Here is a 21,351-nt window from a genome sequence, read left to right on the forward strand (position 1 = left end):
ACTTCATACTAACAAATTAAATGGTAACACAGCTTTGTAAGATAAAATTGCATTTTTACAAAGCTAAAAGTTGCATTTCAATTGGCTTAAGTTCTTTCTCAGCATGTTTTAAGTTGAACCTATGCTATCAGAAGCAAGCACCTCTATGCTCAATGGAACCTACTCCCAAGAACCTAGGCACGGAATTGCCAATCCTAATAAATTAGGCATTATATGTGCTGCTGTTCTTTAGTGTGTGTACTGTATCTGAGGGTGTATAAGCCTGCATTTTTTGACTTTCACTAGGCAATGGCTATGGAATTCTCTTTAGGGATGATGTGATCCTTTTAAAATGGTCATTTAACATCACCCATATTAAGTCAATATTCAAGAAAAATGTAAACAATGCACTGTCACTAAAATGTGAATATACCCCATTTTGTCCATTGCAAGAGTCCAAGTGGGTCAGTCATTAGAAATTAATTGCCCTAGTCGAGGAAAACAAGTAAAATGGCCATCCCCCATTCATTTTTAATCTTGGTTTCACAAAATACCTCAATTTAAATGACAAAATCTATAGACTTCACCATCAGTTGTGAATAGCACATGTGTGGTTTAAATGGCCAGATTTTCCAACAGTAAACTTGGTAGTAGTGATTGGGAAAGAATAAAGAGACCCCCTTTTCCAATTATGATTTATATTTAATTATTTTATGCTGCTGCTCTAAGCTGGAATCAGGCTTGATGAGGGAAGCTAGTCAGACACACCTCCTTCAGAACAGAGTTGCATATCCTTCAACACTTCTCAAACAAAAATAGGAAAACTCTTTTAATAGTGATAGCCACTAACTTGGGAAGCTTTAAAAAAGGACTGGACAAATTCATGGAAGAGAAGGCTGTTGATAATTACTAAACCTGCTGATCATGTTCAAGCTTTACTGTCAGTGGAAGTATGCTTCTGAATGCCAGTTGCTGGGAGTCACAAATTGGGTGCAGGTCTGTCTACTAATGCTTCTGGAAAAAGCAAGATTGTGCCTGCAGTGAAGAGCAGCTATCAGTAGTTGCTACAGAAAAATACTGATGCTGCTTTGCCACAGCAGCAAAAACTGTTTGAAAGGTTTAAAGTGTAACCATTTGCTGCTAAACTTTTATTACTGCTGAACAGTATTAGACAATGCAGAAAGTGGCAGCAGCATTCCTGGGTTCTCCAGACCCTAGTAGCCCAATTCTTCACTCTGACAAAGCACAGCATTTGTGGGCATTACATGGTGCTGAAGTGTTCCTTAGCGATGGAAGGGTTTGTGTATTTCAGTGCTCACAGCTTCTCATTTTCCCAATCTTAAATTTGTTTATACACATTTGCAAATTTTCTGTTTTAAAATCCCTGTGAAAATTCACCAGCATTTTATGTGAATATCTCCTGATAAACACATTTTTTATGCAGTTTTGATTAATGTACCCATTTTTGAAAGTTATATCCCGGGATACAATGCATTTTTGTATGTTATTTTTACCAATATATTCATTTTTACCCACACTTTCCCTTAATATACACATTTTTGTAAACATTGTTTGACTGGAAAACTGCACGGGACATTTCAGATTAGAGCCAATTTTGAAGGATGGCTGTTTTCGGCTTTCATCTTGTTTCAGAAATTTGATAAATTCAGCTGAATTTATCCCTCATCCCTGGCATGGATATGCATGTAGTGACACCTCTGAAACCTGAAGATTGACAACAGTAACCTCTTATGCTAAGAAATGTTAACTATTCATCCAACAAAGGCAAAAACAAAACAGTGGTCATTTTACTAGGAAGAGACACCAGAAAATAGGGGCTGCTCCTTGGTAAAAGGGGATGGTTGGAACATGAGGCAAAAGACATGCTGCCAGTATCCACCCCACCTGCCAAATTTAAGAAGGCAGGAACACATCTCCAACAAATTCCCTCTTTCAAGTTGCCCTTGATCTACCAACAACAAGACATCCTTGGCTGTCAGCTTCACTTCTGAGGAAGTCCAGTAAGAAAACACCTAACAGCCCACAGTCTCCAAGGCTAATAAATCTCTCAAGATGGACTTTTCTGCCAAGAATAAAAAGACAAGTGGACATCAAACTGTGGCGGCTGCTCTGTTCTTTCCTGATCCAGCATGCTCTATGGAGTTCCCAGATGCCATTCTCTGCCATCCAATTGCCTTATAAGGCTCCCTGGCTAGGTGTTGTGAGGAACTATACTATGGATCAAATCTTTGAGCTGAATGCCTGACAAAGCATTCCATCACCACGGGAGAGAAGTTTTCCTCATTGAATCATGATGAACCTCTTCAGCTGCCAAGGTTGGTGAAATGTCAATACAGATCAAGCCAGGAAAGGTTCTTCAGTGTAAAAATAGAAAATGACTAAAACAATTATAAATATATAAGAAGAATTGTAGGGGTCCTTGTGCTGCAGAAGGAAAGCCTAACCCCCCAGCACCTGCCACAGGGCAATAAGGAAAAGAACAGTTTCTTTTTCAGATATGGGAGCCATGCACGCAAGGACATAAAATATAATGCAGCTTTCCTCCAGCTATTTCTCTCCTGTTTTGCCGTTTGTGTTAACTTTCTCTCCTGTTTTGCCATTTGTGCCGTTTGTAACCTTTGCAGTGGACCCCCCCCCCCCCGCCAGGCAATGTCTGAGAAAAGTATATTTGCAGTGTACTCCTACGTATTTTTCCTTTGAAGGAAGTAGTGCTGGTAATAATGCAACCTACTACCAGGTATATGTTTGCAACCTAAATCTGTATCCCTCATGTTACAAAGCTTCAAAGACAACTGTGCTGAAGACAACCATCTATGCAATAAGGCTGGAAATTTACCCATTGCTGCATTAAGACTAGCAGGACTATCATCAAACTGAGACAGTGAAAGCACAGCTGTTACATAGATGTATACACAGAAATGCTTTCATGTCTTAGCACTGCCAAGGAGCGGATTATGGATCCAGATTTACCCAAAGGGCCAGGTTACCCAAGGGGCCTTGTTCCCAGAATTCATTATGTGTTGATTTATATGTATGCAGTGAGCCACAACTCATCTGCTTGAATTTCTATTAGAAATATTAGCAAGCTGTTAATTATATATCCCTATCTGTTCAAAATATGAAATAGCTTTCTACTTCATTTCAATTGATTTTTGCGGTTGCCCTGCCTTTACAATTAAATAGAATTACACGACTAAGGTAGGGAAAAATACTTTCAGGTTAGATGTGCGGATTTCAGGCTGGATGTTGGGTGAAGCTTGCTAACACTCTACCATCTTTGCAAAGATCCATTCAGTATACATTTTCATAAGCAGGGTTTTTTTTCCCCCAGCTGGCACCTCTCAGGTGGACACCATTGGCATTTTAAGAGAACAAAGGAAATGTTCATGGTGAGTTCCAGCACCTCTTTTTCTAGAAAAATGACACTACTCATAACCCAATCCCATCTGTGTTGAGATGTCCACTGCACTCAGTTATACTTCCAGGTCAACAGGCACAGAACTGCAGCCTAAATTTCCCATCTTAGGCTACAATCCTAACCCCACTTATTTGAGAGTAAGCCCCACTGAGTTCAACAGGTCATATTTCTGACTAGGTGTGCACTATTAGTCACGTGAATTTGCCAAAATAACAGGCTCATTTGAAAGGATCCAGTGCATGACTGATTCTCCCAACAACCAGGACTCATTAAGAAAAATCAGATTCATTCATTTGTCAATGCAGAAACTGCAAAAGTCAACGTGACTGCAATTTTAGAGCCACTTACCAGGGAGAAAGCCCCACTAAAGTTAATGATATGTTTGATATGTTTTCCAGTTTGCACTGAAGTTAATAACAACCTCTCGCACATTGCAATCCTATACAGTTCTACTCGGAAGTGAGAGGTGAAAAGACTAATTTTAATAAATAAATAGATATTGTTGCATGCCACCTCAGTCTCTGAGTAGTGCAAGATTTCCAGGGCTCTAGGGGGCTTACCCAGAGTCTCCTTTTGGGAATGAGGCACAGTGGAGACTGTGGTGTCTTTATCATATATAGTTTATTTACAACCTGAACCTACGATGGAGGGGTTCACAGCATAATCACCCCTAGAGGGTTTTGTGGTTTTGCTACTTTGGATTCAAACTGAAAGCAAACATCATGCTCTGCCTCAGCCTTTTTCAACTTGCAACCTTTCTCACCCTAGGTCACATCACAGTCAACTCTAAAACTCTACTTCAAACTCTACCTTTGCCAGAGGTTGCGACTATCGGAGAAACAAGACCTTCTTGGGGGATTATACTGTGAACTCCTCTATCATACACTCAGGTTGCATATATGTGTAAACAAAACATGTATCATAAAGACACCACTGTCTCTGCAGTGCCTTATTCACATCTGGAACTCCTGCGTACCTGGAACCCCTGGAATATCACATTGGGGTGCCATGCAGCAATATAATGGTTACTGTCAGGGAATTGGAGGCAGAGAAGGAGGAGAGGGGGGAGAGAATGGGCACTTAAAGAGATGCTGTGCCTTTAATTAGCAGTTGCTCTTCTTCAGAAGAGGAAGAAGACAAAGGGCTGTCGGGAGGTAATGAATCTGAGAAGGGGGAGCCGTTTCTGGGACCCAGCCACTCTCAGAGCAGAGGAAGAAGGGGGGCTGGGCTTTAGGAGGTGGATCTGCTGGGGGAAGAAACGGAAAGAGCCATTCGAGGCAACTGACTGATCGTGATGATATCGTTTCTTTGAACTTTGTAAATACTTTGAAGCTACCAATAAATCACTGTAAATATGGCTGGATTCCCGGATTCTTATCTCAGCTAGCATTTCGCAGGACATCTCTAACAGTCACTTACTAAAGAAAAAATTCAGGCACCATCTAGTGCAAGAAAAAATAAGTATGACAGTGAGCTGTGATCTCCACAGTGATTCTGAATGACTTTTTACATGGCTGAAGGCCTCTCCACTGCTGCTTTTGCACCTCTTCTGTATTCCTGAAGAATATCAGCATATAATTGACTCTGTAGCCACACTACAAGCCTATATCAGGTCTGTGACATTTTAACTACCATTGCTTCCCCTAAAGGAAGAAGAGGAGGAGGAGGAGGAGGAGGAGGAGAAGGAGAGGGAGGAGTTTGGACTTGATATCCCACCTTTTACTCCCCTTAAGGAGTCTCAAAGCAGCTAACAATCTCCTTTTCCTTCCTCCCCCACAACAAACACTCTGAGGTGAGTGAGGCTGAGAGACTTCAGAGAAGTGTGACTAGCCCAAGGTCACCCAGCAGCTGCATGTGGAGGAGCGGGGAAGCGAACCCGGTTCACTGGATTACGAGTCCACCGCTCTTAACCACTACACCATGCTGCAAACTGTAGTGGATTGTTAGAAATTGTTCCTCACCTCACAGGACTTCATTTCCCAGGACTCTTGGGGGGAAAGGAAATGACTGACAAATCTATTTATCTGTCTTATAAACATGCCCTTTCTTATTATGCCTGTATAGTGAATGGGTTTTCTAAGCAATGCTTGCAAAAGGAGGTTACTGGCGGCCAGCCCTTGTTTAAACAGAGCAACCATGAATACTGTAAAGCAGAGTTGTTTTCTCCAATTCTGTAGTCAAAGGGAACCAATGCATGCAAGATGTGGAAGGAAATGATAACCTCACAGATAACCAGGAACTGGTGAGTTCTGAATGAGGGCATGATGCTCACTTCTAGTTACTACTTTTTGTAAAAGAGGTTGTCACAACAAGAAAACATCCACAAATTTTATCAGGCATGTAGCCACACTGCAAAAAGAGCTGGCTGCCTGAGGAATATTGCAGGTGACTTCTAGAATTTTAAGTCATCATTAAATCATGTAAGACGTCTTTAGCATTTTCTTCATTTTGAGATTTAAGGGGAAATGGGCAGGTGGCATTCTACTCAACTGCTGAATTGCTAAAGCGCTATTCACTCATTCATTTCTCAAGCACTTGAACTTTATTGAGAATGAGAGCAGGGCCAAGCTTGGTTGTGCTGTTGCCAGGACCTGCCATACCACAAGGCAAAGTGAGGTGACTACCTCATGTGGGGGGAGGGGGAGCCACCTCCAGCTCTCCCTCTTGAGTCCCTGGTCCCAGCAATCTAGTGGCAAGAACTGCTGCTTAAGCACACATATTAACTTAGGCTAGCATACCTCACAGGTTGCAAAGATAAAAATGTGAGGATGGACGGATAATATACGCAACCTTGAACTCCTGAGAAGAAACGCAAGATCATGTAAAGAAAAATAGATAATGTATAGAAAAATTAAAATGCACAAAGTCAAAAAATCAGCCCCCTTGCTTGAACAACATCTCACATGTTATTTACAGCAAAATACCAAGGCAAAACAAAATTCACCAAACCTGATAAATTACACCAATACTCTTAAATGTGTTCAGTTTCATAAGTTTGGTATCTGAACTACTAACTCTCATCCTAGCCTACTTCACAGGGCTATTGTGAAGCTAAAAGGTGAGAGGGTAGGACAAATGTATGCCAACTTGAGCTCCTGGGAAGAAAAGCAAAATACAAATATACAACAAGCGGCAAATACTCTGAACATGTGCCATTTCACAAAAAACATTTTGCCAACCCTGATGAACCAAAAAATTATCCTCGTGTTAAAGTACAGTCTGTAGGAATTTTAATGCTACAGTATTTAAGGTGTTTGAAATTTGCAGATTCATTTTACTGTATATTTTTTATGTAATTATATTAATGAATAATAATGTAAAAGTGACAAGCAGACCAATAATGGCTGTGAGGGGAACATGGAAAACTAGGGAAGAGGGGACAATGTAATGTCAATATGAAGGAAGCTTCATGTATTTCAACATACCCAAGATGGTCAATTGTGTTTTTTACTATAAAGGCAACACACTTGGCAAAATAATGAAATAATGTGGACAAAGAGGAAGGTACTTCAGCTAACAAACATACCCCAGTAGACAGGTGGTCTTTTCTCCTAAGTCCTGCTTCAGGCTACCAGCAACAATGAGCTTTGCTTGGTTTTTTTAGCTGCTCAGGGAGGCCCCCGCTCCCATGTCCCAGGTGAGGGTGGTCAGCATTCCTTCCTCCAGTGCTTTGCAACATTGATTAAATGATTACCCTTAGCAACAGGAGTTTCTCTATAGTTGCCTGAGAACATTGCCTCCATGTTTTGTTTCCTAACTTTTTTTATAGATGTCCAGTTGGTTTTACTTCTTTTTTAAAAACAAAAATCAGGAAGCCTGGCACCCTCTTGGCTTGGGGCCTGGTACATGTGTACCCTGCATGTAGTTCTATGATATCATTATTTCTATGTACTGCTGCTATATAATTCATGTCACAGTACTATTGGCCAGCAGTTGACACAAAAGTGAAAAATTCACCGCTTGCTTTTACCTTCACTGCTTGAGTTCTTGGCTCAGGATATTCTGCAGGCTGCAGAAAGCTGTTTTGTTATTGCAATCTTTTTCTTATTAGAAAGAGTCAGGACTCAGTATAATGGTAACCTAGGTACACTTTTAAAAAATTAAAAATAGAAGACTATAGCCACAAGTAAGATTTATTGGAGGCTTGCTTTGGAATGGCAGGTGTGTGGAAGTCCCAAACTAGGGAGACTGTCAGGAAGTTGGTGGACCTATCTTACAAATATCAAGGTTACTGACTTTGATCTAATGATCTTTCCTTGCTTTATCAAACAGTCCTTCAGATTCCCTAGGCCATTTAGAGCACATCATATCAGTGCTCTAAATTGTGCCCCGATTGCAAGAACAACCTGGAAGCGATGAAAACATCTTAATATAAATGAGATACGTTCATCACGTTGGACCCTGGTTAATAATAACATGATTGCTGGGCTCTGAACCAGTTGAGGTTCCTTTATGCTTTTCACAGGCAGCTCCGTATGTAACACGGGGCAGTGTTGATGTTAAGACATAAAAACTGAGGCAGGATTATGGTTATCCAGGAAATGCTGTAGATGGTTATACCAACTTGCCAAAAGTGCTCTGTGGTACTGATTCCAAGTAAGTGTTCATAAGCAAAGCTAGATCTAACAGCAACCCCTATCTGTGAATGCATTCCTTAAGGGGTACATAGGTTCATGGGAAGAAGCCTTATACAGGCAACCTCCCATTTATGTGGCGGTTACGTTCTGAGGCACCGCACATTTCAGTGAAATCCTGTATATTTGAAACACCATTGAAAAAGCCTGCAAACACCCGATCCGCTCCCACCCCGCTCTGTGATGTTTTTTGGTCACTTTTTGGGTCACATATTGAACGTGCGCAAATGGGGAGTTGCCTGTACTCAGTCAGACCATTGGTCCATCTAGGTCATTTTTGTCTATGCTGACTAGCAGCAGCTCTCAACCATTTCAGGCAGGCTTCTCTCTCAACCCTGGAGAAGATGAGAATTGAACCGGGGACCGATGGCACACAAAGCAGATACCCTACCACTGAAGAAGAGAGACGTGGTGCAGTATATTTTTTAAAACACACCCAAAGACCTTGTTTAAGCATTATATTTAGGGATTATGAAGGTGAAGGGAATTAATTGACTAGTTATCTGCCCAACAGCTGCATCAAAAGGAGGCATAAAAGCAGCTTTTGTGAGCTGTCCTGTTCATAAAGAGCACCCTCTAGTGTTCTGAAAATGAAGCTATCCGTCACATGTTTCTTTTCTTTTCTTTTCTTTTTTGTTTTTGTTTCAAATGGGATTTTAATGGGCTTCGTAAAGCCAAAAACTCAGTACAGGAACTTCCTTATCCACTTCAAATACAATGTCAATTGAATTGTGCACGTTTCTTCCAGTAAAAAAAAGGACAATATAAACAAACATTTTCAAGAACCTCTCAAAGCGTTCAGTTTTGATTTCTGGATTTACTTTTTACTGTAAAATAGCTTTTTACTAAACCAGCGTGAATCATTTAATTCTTTTACTAATACCAAGGTGGTTTGCATTTGTTGCTGCCCTCCCTTACTATGCTAAGAGTTGAACTCAAGTGCTTTGCACTATGATGTATCCTCCATACTGCTTTTTGTGAAAGGCAATCTCTGCCTAAGACAGAGGCAGCCCAAGACATTTTGGTGCCTAAGGCAAAGGACAAGATGGAGCTTCTCCCTCCATCTCTGCTGTCCATGCACAGAAGCTCACCAGACAGGCAGCTGAATCTCGTGATGCCACAAGGTCCTCAAACACAGCAGGCTAACTTAAGGAGCACAAAGCAGGCTGTCTGGCACACAATTCTGTCCTCCGACATGTCACTGCCACTCTCTAAACACACCTGCTGCTTGAGGAAGCCACTTCCCCCTGCCTGGTGGAAGGGCCAGCCTTGCCTAAAAGTAGGAATAATTTCACTCCAAGAAGACATTGCTTTCTTTCTCAGGCTTCATTTCTGGGTGCATCTGCAGTCCATTCAAACGTTAATACCTGGTTTTCCTTCTAAAAGGAAGAGAAAATGACTTTCCCAGCCCTACCTAGAGATGTCAGGGATTGAATGCATGCAAAACAGTTGTTCTACCACTGAGATACAACCCTTCCCTGGGGGGAAATGGATAAAGGATTATGACTTCACACCACAGACTAAACAGCCATACTCTGCATGCCCAGCTGAGCCTTCCAGTTTGTGTTTGTCAAGTGGCAGGCATACACACACCCCCACACACCACACACAGGAAAATACTTTTGAAACCAAATGATGACAATGATATGAAAGAAAAATAGGAAGTGTTCCATTTTTCTTACGAACCCTTAGAAGTGTGTGACATAGCTCTGGATGGTGGAATAAATGCCAACATCTTGCTTGCTCACTAAATTTGTAAAAATAGGCAAGATGTTAACTTAAGGTGGCTATTGTTCACTGGGATTCATTTCCAAGCAGAAAAAGGAGAACACATGAGAAGCAAAGAGTGGGAGGTTGAAGGTCAGCATTAACCTGATATCACGGAAGGAAGTGTGGGAGGTGGTGGAAATGAAAATAATATTTGAATGTGGCAGAGATTGCCTATGTGTTGTGGCAGAATGCAGGCCCTCTGTCTGCAATTGGATCTACTATGGAGGCAAATTGCCAAAAAGAATTTAAAACAGATTCTTTTCAAAACAACAACACAACACTGTTCAGTGGGGGTTAAAGATATGAACAGTAGTATCGTTATCTGGAGAGCTGAAAGCAGTACTATCTGGGGAACTCTATAGTACTTTTAACCTTTTCTTTAGGGCTATTTCTTCTTTTTTCATGTTAAAACTAGACAGCCAACACCAAAGATCTATGATCTGCATAGACATGGTTGTCTGGTATGAGCCCCACTTTGACAAAAGATAAACTAGACTGGAAATAGGCTGGTGTACTCATAAATCTCATTTCAATGGAACACAAAAAGAGGCCCTATTCCAGGTCAAACTGTTTTTGTCTAGCCTATTATTATGTACTCTGATCAGCAGCAGAGAAGTGTCTTCTTCTATGACCTGCTTCCTGCTCCTTTTTTTTTTTTTTTTTTTAAGCTAGCGCCACCAGGGTTCAAATCTGAAATCAACTGCATCCAAAGCTATGTAGGAGAAATTTCTGGGGCATTGTGCCACTTCCTTCTTTTGTAGGAAATGTATACTTTTGTGCATTTAGCAATTTCCATTTGGTGCTGGGGTTCTTATGCCAGTGGGTGCTTGTATATGTGTGTGGGGGAGAGAAATAAAATAGATGGATGATGCATAAAGGTGAGAGAGAACAAAGAGAAGAGAAAGAGAAGGGGTACCCCTTCCCTTTTGCTTGGCCCTGCCTGCTGACCTCACTGTGTAGCCTGACCATTCCTCCTCCCAGGAATATAACATTCACCCTGGAAAAAGTTAATGCTTGTGCTCTAATGCAAAATTAAGTAGCCATCTTGGGACCCTAACAATCTCAAATGACATGATCTCTTTTTTAACTGGGAAGGGCTTTTATGACACTTATAAAGGTTATGATTAAGAAGCCTAATAATAATCTCTCAACAATGGCAACTGAACACTCAGAAGATAAAAGAGATATTTTGGGTGGGGTGTCCGAAAGCCAGAAACAGAAACATTTTGATCCAATCATATATTTATCTGAGCTAGATGGACCCAATGGTGAGGCTCTCATAAAGCAGAAAGGCTTATGTTCTGATGATATTTTAATGGGGAAGCATTAAAACATCATAGGAACATAAGCCTTCCTGCCTTACTGAGGTAACATTCTCTTCTGCAATCAACTTTACACACAGCTTTAATCAACTCGGCAAGTTAAACAACCCACAAGTCAGCCAAAATATATCTTTGCCTACATGCTGCAAAATAGATTTTTATAAAATAACATTTTACCAAGTCGGGTTCAAGGTGCTGGATATTAAAAAGAACACCTACTCCCACATAGACTTGTCCAGGTGTTGAAATCTCTGTGGTGGCTCTCCTGGCCATGTCTCAGCTGGACAAAGCTTTCTATATGGCAGTGAGGTTGAAGGCCTTCTTGGTGGAGATATCTAAACCTCTCCTTTGAGATTTGGTTGGACCCAACTGTTATGAATGTTTTGTGCCAGCTCAAAACTCAAGTTTATGATATATTAGTGTTGAGGTCATTGGTTATTGTTGCTTTGTGTTTGGTGATTAATTTTTGCTTGTTTTTTCCTGCCTCTTTTTTTAAAAAATAAAACATTGGTTTTAAATATGGCAGATTGGAGTGGGAACATGCCTGTTTAGTTCAAGGGCCACCTTTTAGTGGTTATCCATGAAAAATGACCACCATACCAGTAATGGTGGGCAGGGGACTGATATAAAAGTAAGCAGAGCAATGGGTGTGAATCTTCTCTTTGTAGAGTAGGTTACATTTCAACCATGCAAATGCCAGAGGTTTCTATGCACACACAAGCACACATCTCTCCATCCTCCTTCCAGGCAAGCAAGAGACATTATCACAGTTCAAGGACACAAACAAAAGCACTCAAGGTTTATGTGTACATGACCTGGGGAGAATTACAGGGGTCAAACAGAGAGGCCTCGAGGGCAACATTTAGCCCCCTGACCTTAGATCCCCTATCCCTGTCTTCTATGCTTCAGTTTTAATCACAACTTGCTCTGAGATTGGTTTGCAATGAAGGGTAATGTTTTAAACTAATAAATAAAAGTCAGTACTATCTCTAGTGTCATACCATCTCTAACAGAATTGATGTTAAGATATATGTCAGCTGTCTGTACGGCAAACAGGATACTTTACAAGGCAGGCTGGCGGTAGTTTGGGTGCAGATTTAGGTTCTCTCACATTCGTGTGCACATTTGGTACAGCTATTTTGGGTAGGATACTTCATACGTTATTGTCCTCCAGCGCTAAGCAGCAATGCCAGGATGCAAACTGATCCTTGCAGCCTTGTCAACACTAGTTGCCTGGGGCTCAGTCCTGTAAGGTGCAGGATCCCACTTGAGGTGCTAAAACCCTTATATCCCACAGAAAGCTCCTTAACCTCTTCTCTCTCTCCCGAGAACAGAAAACTTAATAACTAAATAGCCCAGCAGCCATATCGCTTGGAACAAATTCTCCATCAAATCACATACACACAAATGAAGAATATTTGACAGAGCAGCAAAAAAGCAACTTGCTAATTCCTCACTAACTCTGCAATGTTTCCATGACACCGTCAAGTTGCAAAGGTCTAAATGATCATCCTGAACAACTTTCTTCCCAATATCGATACTACTATGTCTCCCCAAACTCTGCCAATTAGGACATCCTGTCTTGAAGTTAAGTAGTGACTTAATGAGAACAAAAAACTATCTGTTAAAACTAAACCTGAAAGCTGATGAACATTTCTCATGAGCTGCAGATTGCTTGTCATACATTAGAGTGAGCTTCTGTCCCTTAAGGAGGTTTAACCTCAAAGTTTCAGAATTCTGGAAGTACAGTACCAAGTTTTCTTAAGTCATTGTAGCTGGATTACCCTAAAATGTCACCAAAGTTTGAACATAGGATTCAATTCAGAAATTTAAAGTCAGTTAGCAGATTTGGGATGCTCCTATTGCACAAATAAGTATTGTTCCTAAAAAATATTTTTAAATCCCTTTAGTATATATTTGTTTTGTACTGCTTCTGACTGCATCAAAAATACATCCTAATTTTGAAACTCCTAATCCACGCAACTAAGGAACACTAATAAGCTCTAAACCTTGTAAATTAATGTGAAGGGTATGGTATTATCAGCTGTAAATGCTTTACTTGGTGCAGAAGATTGGAATTCTGTATGAATCAGGGGTGCAGAACCTGAACATTGGCTACACTTGCGGGACTCAGCAGTATCTGAAAGACCACAGGCTGCCCAGCCCTAGTCTAAACAATCTTAGAAAACCTCAAGGATATACTTAGCCAGAACTGAGTATAAAACTAAAACAAAAGAAAGGGAAGAAAATAATGCAATTTTTATTTTTTTATTTATTCATTGCATTTCTATCCCACCCCTCCCTCTAAGGAGCTCAAAGTAGCTACATGGTTCACCTCCTCATTTAAACCCCACAACAACCCCATAAGGTAGGTTAGGCTGAGAGTGAGTGACTGGTCCAAGGTCACCAAGTGAGCTTAATGGCCAACTGGGGATAGCAATATGCTGATGACACACAGGTCTACCTCTCCTTACATCTGCAGGTGTGGCAGTGGATGTGCTGGACTGTTGTCTTGCTTTGGTAATGGACTGGATGAGAGCCAATCCATCTGAAGCTCAATCCAGATAAGACTGAGGCACTGTTTGTGGGTGGTTCCCCAGACTGGATGGATTGGAGGATGCCTGCCCTTGATGGGGTTACGCACTCTCTGAAGGAGCAGGTACACAGCTTGGGGGTACTCGTGGATCCATTGCTGTCCCTTGAAGCTCAGGTGGCCCTGGTGACATGTGAGTGCCTTCCATCAGCTTCGACTGGTGGCTCAAGTGTGCCCCTGTGTGGACAGGGATAGCCTAACCTCTGTTGTTTATGCTCCAGTAACCTCTAGGTAAGATTACTGCAATGTGTTACACATGGGACTGCCTTTGAAGACAGTTCAGAAACTTCAGCTGGTGCAGAATTCAGGGGCCAGGTTGTTACTGGGGCAAGACCACATGAACATATAGCACCAATCCTGGCCCAACTGTGCTGGCTGCCAGTTAGTTTCTGGGCTCAATTCAGAGTGCTGGTTTTGACATATAAAGCCAGGCATAGGCAAACTCTGGCCCTCCAGTTGTTTGGGACTACAATTCCCACCATCCCTAGCTAACAGGACCAGTGGTCAGAGATGATGTGAATTGTGCTCCCAAACATCTGGAGGGCCGGAGTTTGCCCAAGCCTGTATAAAGCCTTTCAAAGCTCAGAACCACAATACCTCAAAGACCACCTCTCCTCATATGCAACGACCAGGACCCTGTGATCATCATCAAAGGCTCTTCTTCGTGTGTCTCCTCCATGAGATGTCCGGAGGGCAGCAACACAAGAACATGCCTTTTCTGTGGTGACTTCCCACTTGTGGAATGCTCTCCCCGGGAACGCTCACCTGGCACCTTCGTTACATATCTTTAGGCACCACACAAAAACATTCCTCTTCTCCCAGACCTTGGACTAATTACAGTGAAAAATCTATGGCCTTTTAAACTGTATGAGGAGGGTTATTATTTTGTTTTTGTTTGTTATGTTTTGTATTTTTGTGTTTTTATATTGTAAACCATCCTGTGATTTTTGGATGTACTGAAAATAATAATAATAATAATAATAATAATAATAATAATAATAATAATAATAATAATTTGAACCCTGATCTCTCAGGTCCTAGTCCGAGACTCTAACCACTACACCATACTGGCTCCACGCTTTTGCAGTATATCTCTGGCCATGTAAGTAATACATATGATAAAAAGGCACTTTCAATCCATTTCCCCCCAAAAATTGTTGGAAACATTTTGAGACAACAGCAACCCAAAGCTGACAGTTCTTACTGAAGTGGTAACACTGCTATCAAGAAAAGCATGGTAGATTCTAGGCCTGTACTTATTCTGAAAATTAGCTGATCCAATCCTCTGTGCCATGCAAAGGCTTCTATAAGCAATATATGTCTAATACTGTACAGTACGTTTGTTCACATTATCCAGAAAATATGAGAAGGGACCAGCAAAATCCACCATGTCAAAGGCAAAGGTTGAACCAGTAATTGATTTACCTTGTAAAACACTCAAGACATCCATGCCACACGCTAACAGACAAGGTGAAAACCCCACAGAGCCACCATCCAATATGCCCTGAGGATATATCCTTGATCCTAAAGTGAGTTATGCTCTGAGCATGAAGCAAACATAGCACACAGAGAAAATTGCTGTTAGCTCCTTAGCTTACTAATATCCTTTTTCAACATTCCAAAGGAATGAAGGGGAAAAGTTTTGTTAATATCACCTCCATGCAGAAAAGTTACTGGGTAATAAGGAGGGATTTTACAAGTTTGGTTTTTTCTTTGTGAATTTCCCTAGGTTACAGTGTATACACATAGCATATATGTTTTTCACCCCCCCCCCCATAAAATCCATATAGGAAAAGCTATACAGTGGTACCTCGGGTTAAGTACTTAATTCATTCCGGAGGTCCGTTCTTAACCTAAAACTGTTCTTAACCTGAAGCACCACTTTAGCTAATGGGGCCTCCCGCTGCCGCCGCACCACCAGAGCACAATTTCTGTTCTCATCCTGAAGCAAAGTTCTTAACCCAAGGTAATATTTCTGGGTTAGCGGAGTCTCTAACCTGAAGCGTATGTAACCTGAAGCGTATGTAACCCGATGTACCACTGTATTGCATATAGTGACCTTATGAAGATTGCAACCGAGATGTTATAGGGAGTGGACTATACAAGAGGGTGAGGGAACTGGGCAGATTTCGCTTAGAGGAAAAAGATGAAATCTAGCATCCTATGCCCACTGAGTAGGCTCCATTGAATGCAATAGGACTTACTTCCAAGTAAGCATGCACAGGATCGAATTGTAACTTAAGCATTCATGCACATGATTGATGATATGTGTAGGAAAAGAAGCATTAATATAGGAAGGCAGACTTAGGCTTCTACACTATACATTTACAGCACATTAAATGCATGTAGCTTCACCCATAGAATCTAAGGAACTGTAGTTTACCTCTTACAAAGCTGTCATTCCCAGAATCCTTGACAAAATACAGTTCCTAGGGAAAGCCGTGTACTTTAAATGTATGGTGTGCATGTGATCTTAAGTTGCAATCTTACACACGCTTACCTGGAAGTAAGTCCCACTGAACTCAGTGGAGTTTACTTCTGAGTAGACAGTTTAAGAATTGTGCTATTAATATAATAAGTGAATATCTGAGTTACTGGTAAACTGCGCCTGTTAAAGTTGAGGAACCTTCTTCCCAATACCTTTTTTAAAAAGCGGACTATTTAAAGGGAAGATTTCTGTCTAGATAATATTCCCATTATGCAGTGCTGGATTCTAAATATGTTACAACTTTGTGAAATCTTTGCTTGGGAAGGGCAGTAGTCCTCCAAAGTTTGGATTCATAATGACAGCATCTCTGTTTTGCCAGCCACAAAAATAATCTCATAATTTGATACAAAGTAAATAAGGTAAAAAGGATGCTATTATCAGAAATACCCAAATATCCAAGGTAAATTGTAAAACTGAATTATAAACCTACTCTTCCTGTTAACATACAAATGAGATTCATTTGCAATAGTAAAGCTTAATGCACTTTTTGAAAACACAAAGAACTACCCCTATAAACATTCAGACACATGGTAATTAAAAAGGAGCTTTCAGAAAAGTAAATTGTACCAACAACAACAATAATCTAGCACAGCACAACCATAACTAAAATGTTCCAGTTCAGCTGAGCTTTCTAACCTTCGTCACTAAGTTGTTCAACTGTTTTCAGTGATAGTGGACTCTCTTCATGGATCTCAAATTTGGTGAATCAACAAAGGATAACAGCTTCCAAGGTTTGCCTTCTCTGATCTCTGCTCAGTCACAAGCTGGTTTCAAAACATATGCTTTGCTTTTTGTTAAGACAAGTAAGGGAGATATGATTACACTTACCGGCTTTTTTGGTGGGTTCTGGCATTGTTTTTGTTCCTCTTTATTCCCAATTATGTGTCAGATGCAACAGCAAGGAGCCACAAGTCCAGTGGAGAGCATGCAGGCCAGTGTGACAAGCAGAGGGGGAGAAGAATTCCTCGGCTTTATATACAGCAGCGAAATATCAATCAAAATAGCACCTCCTCTCCTCTCAATGCATACCCTCCGAAAACTGACAGTTATGGGAGCTCTGCTTACATCTGTTGTTCGCAGCCGCTGCCCTCTTGGCTTTAGGAAGGAATCTCTGCTGCATTTCATGGGGCTGAGGAGAATGGCTATAACTTTCTAAATTCAGAAGCATCAGATTCTCTCTCTCTCTCGTGCGCACCCCCCCCCCAACCTGGGAAGTAAAATAGATTGCCAGACAATCAAAGGGCTTTCAGATATGCAGATTATATGTTCATGATATATGTTCTAAATGATATACTGCACCTGTGTGTCTTTTTCCCATGGTTGATAACTGAAACAGCTAACCTGATCTTGATCACATAATACTGCTTGGCAGTTTTTAGCAATTTGTAGGCTAAATTAAGGCAAGTGAAATATCCATCCTTGTCAGAGTGGCTAGGGCAATTCAGCCAGATGGGTGAGGTATAAATAATAAAATTGTTGTTGTTGTTGTTATTGTCAGAGCATAGAATATGACAGACCACAACTATATATTATACACATGAAGCGCATTGTAATGAGTGATGTTTAGTTTCTCCTTCAGTTGGAGTCAGTGGGAATGCAGTAACATCAATACATTTTGTGTCAGGGAGAAGGTAAAGAGCTGCATTCAGAGCCACTACTGGTGTAGGAACAAAAAATGTGAGTGTCCTTCATTTGTAGGACACTAAGTACAGCAACAGAGTGTGTGCACCCTCTAGTGGATAGGAGGGTGTATGATACCATGTGGGCCATGTGACCACCAACTAATGGTGGGGAGAGGAACTACTTTAAGACAGTGGGACAGATCAAATAGTGAGCAACTGTGTGGGTATTTGAAAGGTGGGCGCGTTCACCCACCTGTCAATTACCTGGCATCATACAACATCTTGTCCCAAAGCAGCAGGGCTTGCATTTGATGCTGTTCAGATTTGGTTCTGAAGGCAAACCCCACCGCATTCAACAGTGACCAGGTCTATCCAGTGCCTGATGTCAGGTGATGTCAGCTGAATGACAAGTGAATGTGATGAGCTCAAAATGGCCTCCTGGGCCAAACTGGGAGGGCTTCAGATTGCTTGGGGAAAACTCTGGAAAGGAGGGGAATTGGGCAACTGTGGGGAGGTGGGCATCTTCAGTCTCAGCCAGCAACAGCTTCATGGGGACAAGACCAAACAGAAATGAGCTGCTGTGCTCATTAGGCCTGACATTCCTGTGCAGATCGTGTTCTTGCTAATAAAGTGTTAACTCCAACTTGCACAGTGTGATTTACTGCTGGCTTGCTCCTGTAAGTGCCTGAGCCCTTTACTAATTCCTGGATCCAGCATGAAGTCAATTCCTGGAATAGCCAGTGATGGCCTTCTAAGTATGGGCCATTAAGGTAACAAAGGAAGTTGTTCTGTGCCACATGGCAAATGAGTGGGACCCCCTCCCTTAACTCACTGGTTGTTAGAAAGGCAAAGGCCGGAGTTGAGAGTTGTGTGTGCAAGCTAGAAGCTATAAACTGGCGGGCTGCAGGCTGGGCAGCTGGGAGACAGAACCATGCCTGATTTCTGCTGGAATCCAAGGCTGTGGCTATAGGAAAGGTATTGGGGAGTTTTCTTTCCTGGATGAGTGACAATCATAGGTTGTAAACAGAAGAGAGTTTTTCAGAGATCTGAAGACAATATTGCCACATGTTGCCTGCATTACCTGGGTTGTATTTCTCTCTCTCTCTCTCTCTCTCTCTCTCTCTGTGCTGATTTGCATGTTTTGGTGAACTTCCAGACTGTCACTATTTCTGGGAGGGATTCAATCACATACCAGAAAACTCAGGATACACAATTAAAACTGATTTAAAGCTCTGATAAAACAAACTTGCTTCCCCCAAACACTGGACTTTTTGCAGTAAGGAAAGTGATGAGAAAATGCACTGGAAAGGTGGGATAACACTTGTTTGCAGCAATGTTGCCTAATATCCCCATAAACAAATCAGGATGAATGCTCATTAAATAGCCAATGTTGTCTGATCTCTCTACAAACAAATTGGGATGAATGTTTAATGAACAGATTGTCAGGAAGTGACATTGGATAATGGGATAGTGCTTCAAAAACTGCTCAGCATAAGTAAAGCAGGAAAAATAGTGTGTCCTATAGACACAATCTTCAATGCATATAGAGACCCATAAGTTGCATCATAATGGCTGTAGAGGGGGCCTGGATGTAATGTCTGTCACAGAGATTGCTATAATCAAAGTGTCTTTCGCATCCCACCTCTGCATGTATCATCAATTAACTGATTAAGTCAGTGCCATCAGGTAATACATTTTTCCTGGTAATGCCCACCCACTTACCCAACGAACAGTACTGACACAAATTGCAAGAGAACACACAGTGGAGATTCCATTCCCCATGGTGAATATACTGTAATGTCTAGATTGACAGATATTAAAAGTTGGAATCCTTTCTTTCCAGAAATATTTAATGGGGGGGGGCAGATCTGGGACTTTTTAGAGCAAGAGAGATGAGGCAATCCATTAGAGCAGCAGGGTAATTGACACACTCTACTACTTATCTGGGATGGCTCAATCAGTAGAACATATGACTCTTAACTTCAGAATTGTGAGTTTGAGCCCCATGTTGTGCAAAAGATTCCTGCATTGCAGGGGGTTGGACTAGATGACCCACGGGACCCCTTCCAACTCTGCAATTCTGTGGTTCTATTTTGGTAAGTGAATGTGTTAATAATGAAGCTTTCAAGTTTCACTATTGTTTGTGTTAGACTAGGACAGAGAATGTAAAGTAAGGTTGCCAGACGTCCCTGTTTCCCAGGGACAGTCCCTGGATTTACAAATCAGTCCCCACACAAAATCCATCGAAGTTGAAAAGTGTCCCCGGATTCATTGAAAAAAAATCTGGTAACCTTAACATCGTAAAGCAAATAAGGGAAATAATCAAGCAGATAAGAGAGATACTTTTATTTCTGCTAGTAGCTTAAATGGGAACACTTCTTTACTGGATTGATTGGATTTCTAATTCAGAGCTAAAATTTGCATTCAGCTGGCTCAGTATCTTTAGTTAAAGTTCAGTGTGTTTTATAAGCTGAACACATGCAGTCAAAAGTAAGCACTACCAAATTCAATGAAGCTTACTCCCAGGAAACTATGCATAGTGTTGCAGTCATACTGATCCTAGTGGACTGAGCATTTAAAAAAAATAAAAAAATAACACTGCTATTTGCTGTGTGTGTGTACATGTGTGTATGATGGATCAACTCTGCTCTCTGCATTTTTGGACCCTCCTCAGGGCAGTGGCTCTGTGGACTGTGTCACAATGAGCTCCTGCACTTCAGAATGTATCACTGTATGTATCACTGGGAGGATTCTCATGCCCGAGTATAAAGGTCACTGCTGAGAAACTTCTCTTTTGTCCTCTGGAAAGGGATATCTTGTTTGTGCAGCACTCCTTATCCCTGCTGTCCCAGGAAGCAAAAGGGTAGGAATGCAGATAGCATCCGGATAATTTCTAATAACAGTCCCTCAGTAATGCTAAGCTCACTCACATAGCTTTGTTTATGTCACCTTTGCAATAAAACATGAGCTTTGCTAGCCTTCCTGCTTCACGGCAATACTCACCAACTTGGTGCCCTCCAGATGTTTTTGGACTACAACTCCCAGTAGCCCCTGACAGATTGTGGGCTAAACCTGCTTGGTTACATTTAAAAAGTTAATGATCTGCTCAGTGGGCAGCATTTTCATCAACACCTGGGGAAGAGGTTAATACTTTCCTTCCCTGCCACAGTCTGAACAAAAGCCCACACCTTGCAACAACTGCTATCCATGTTAAAGAATCTCCCAAGTTCCCATTGATGCTAATGGGAGGGTGCTCTTCAGAACTAATAGTTGGAGAGACTCAAGCATCTAATTATTTCAAGTACTTCTAAGCTGCCTTTCCAGACTACAGCCTTCTCAATGAGGCTCGTATAGTAGTAAATATACCACTACATCAATAAACAACCGACAATTTAAATTCCAATACAACCGTCATTTTTAAATAAGCCCAATCAGAAAAAAACAAAAACCCAGACACTAACAAAAACCTTAGCAGATGACTATCCAACAAACCAGATGAGTTTA

General features: G+C 41.3%; 1 protein-coding gene across 42 annotated transcripts in view; it reads right to left on the minus strand.

The window, feature by feature from the left end:
• MYBPC1 (myosin binding protein C1) overlaps nt 1–21,351 on the minus strand; it is a 108,407-nt gene that overhangs the window by 71,526 nt on the left and 15,530 nt on the right. For 38 of the 42 annotated variants that reach the window (XM_083401377.1, XM_083401382.1, XM_083401378.1 and 35 more), the window contains exon 4: nt 17,054–19,016. In XM_083401377.1, the coding sequence (XP_083257503.1) occupies nt 17,054–17,078 (25 nt within the window). In that variant the 5' untranslated portion in view covers nt 17,079–19,016. Of the gene's footprint in view, nt 1–17,053; nt 19,017–21,351 lie in introns of those variants that run through there. The other 4 variants (XM_083401370.1, XM_083401347.1, XM_083401354.1 and 1 more) reach the window with 3 other exon arrangements.

This window comes from Podarcis tiliguerta (assembly GCF_965153285.1).
Source record: "Podarcis tiliguerta genome assembly, chromosome: 10".
Taxonomy (NCBI): domain Eukaryota; kingdom Metazoa; phylum Chordata; class Lepidosauria; order Squamata; family Lacertidae; genus Podarcis; species Podarcis tiliguerta.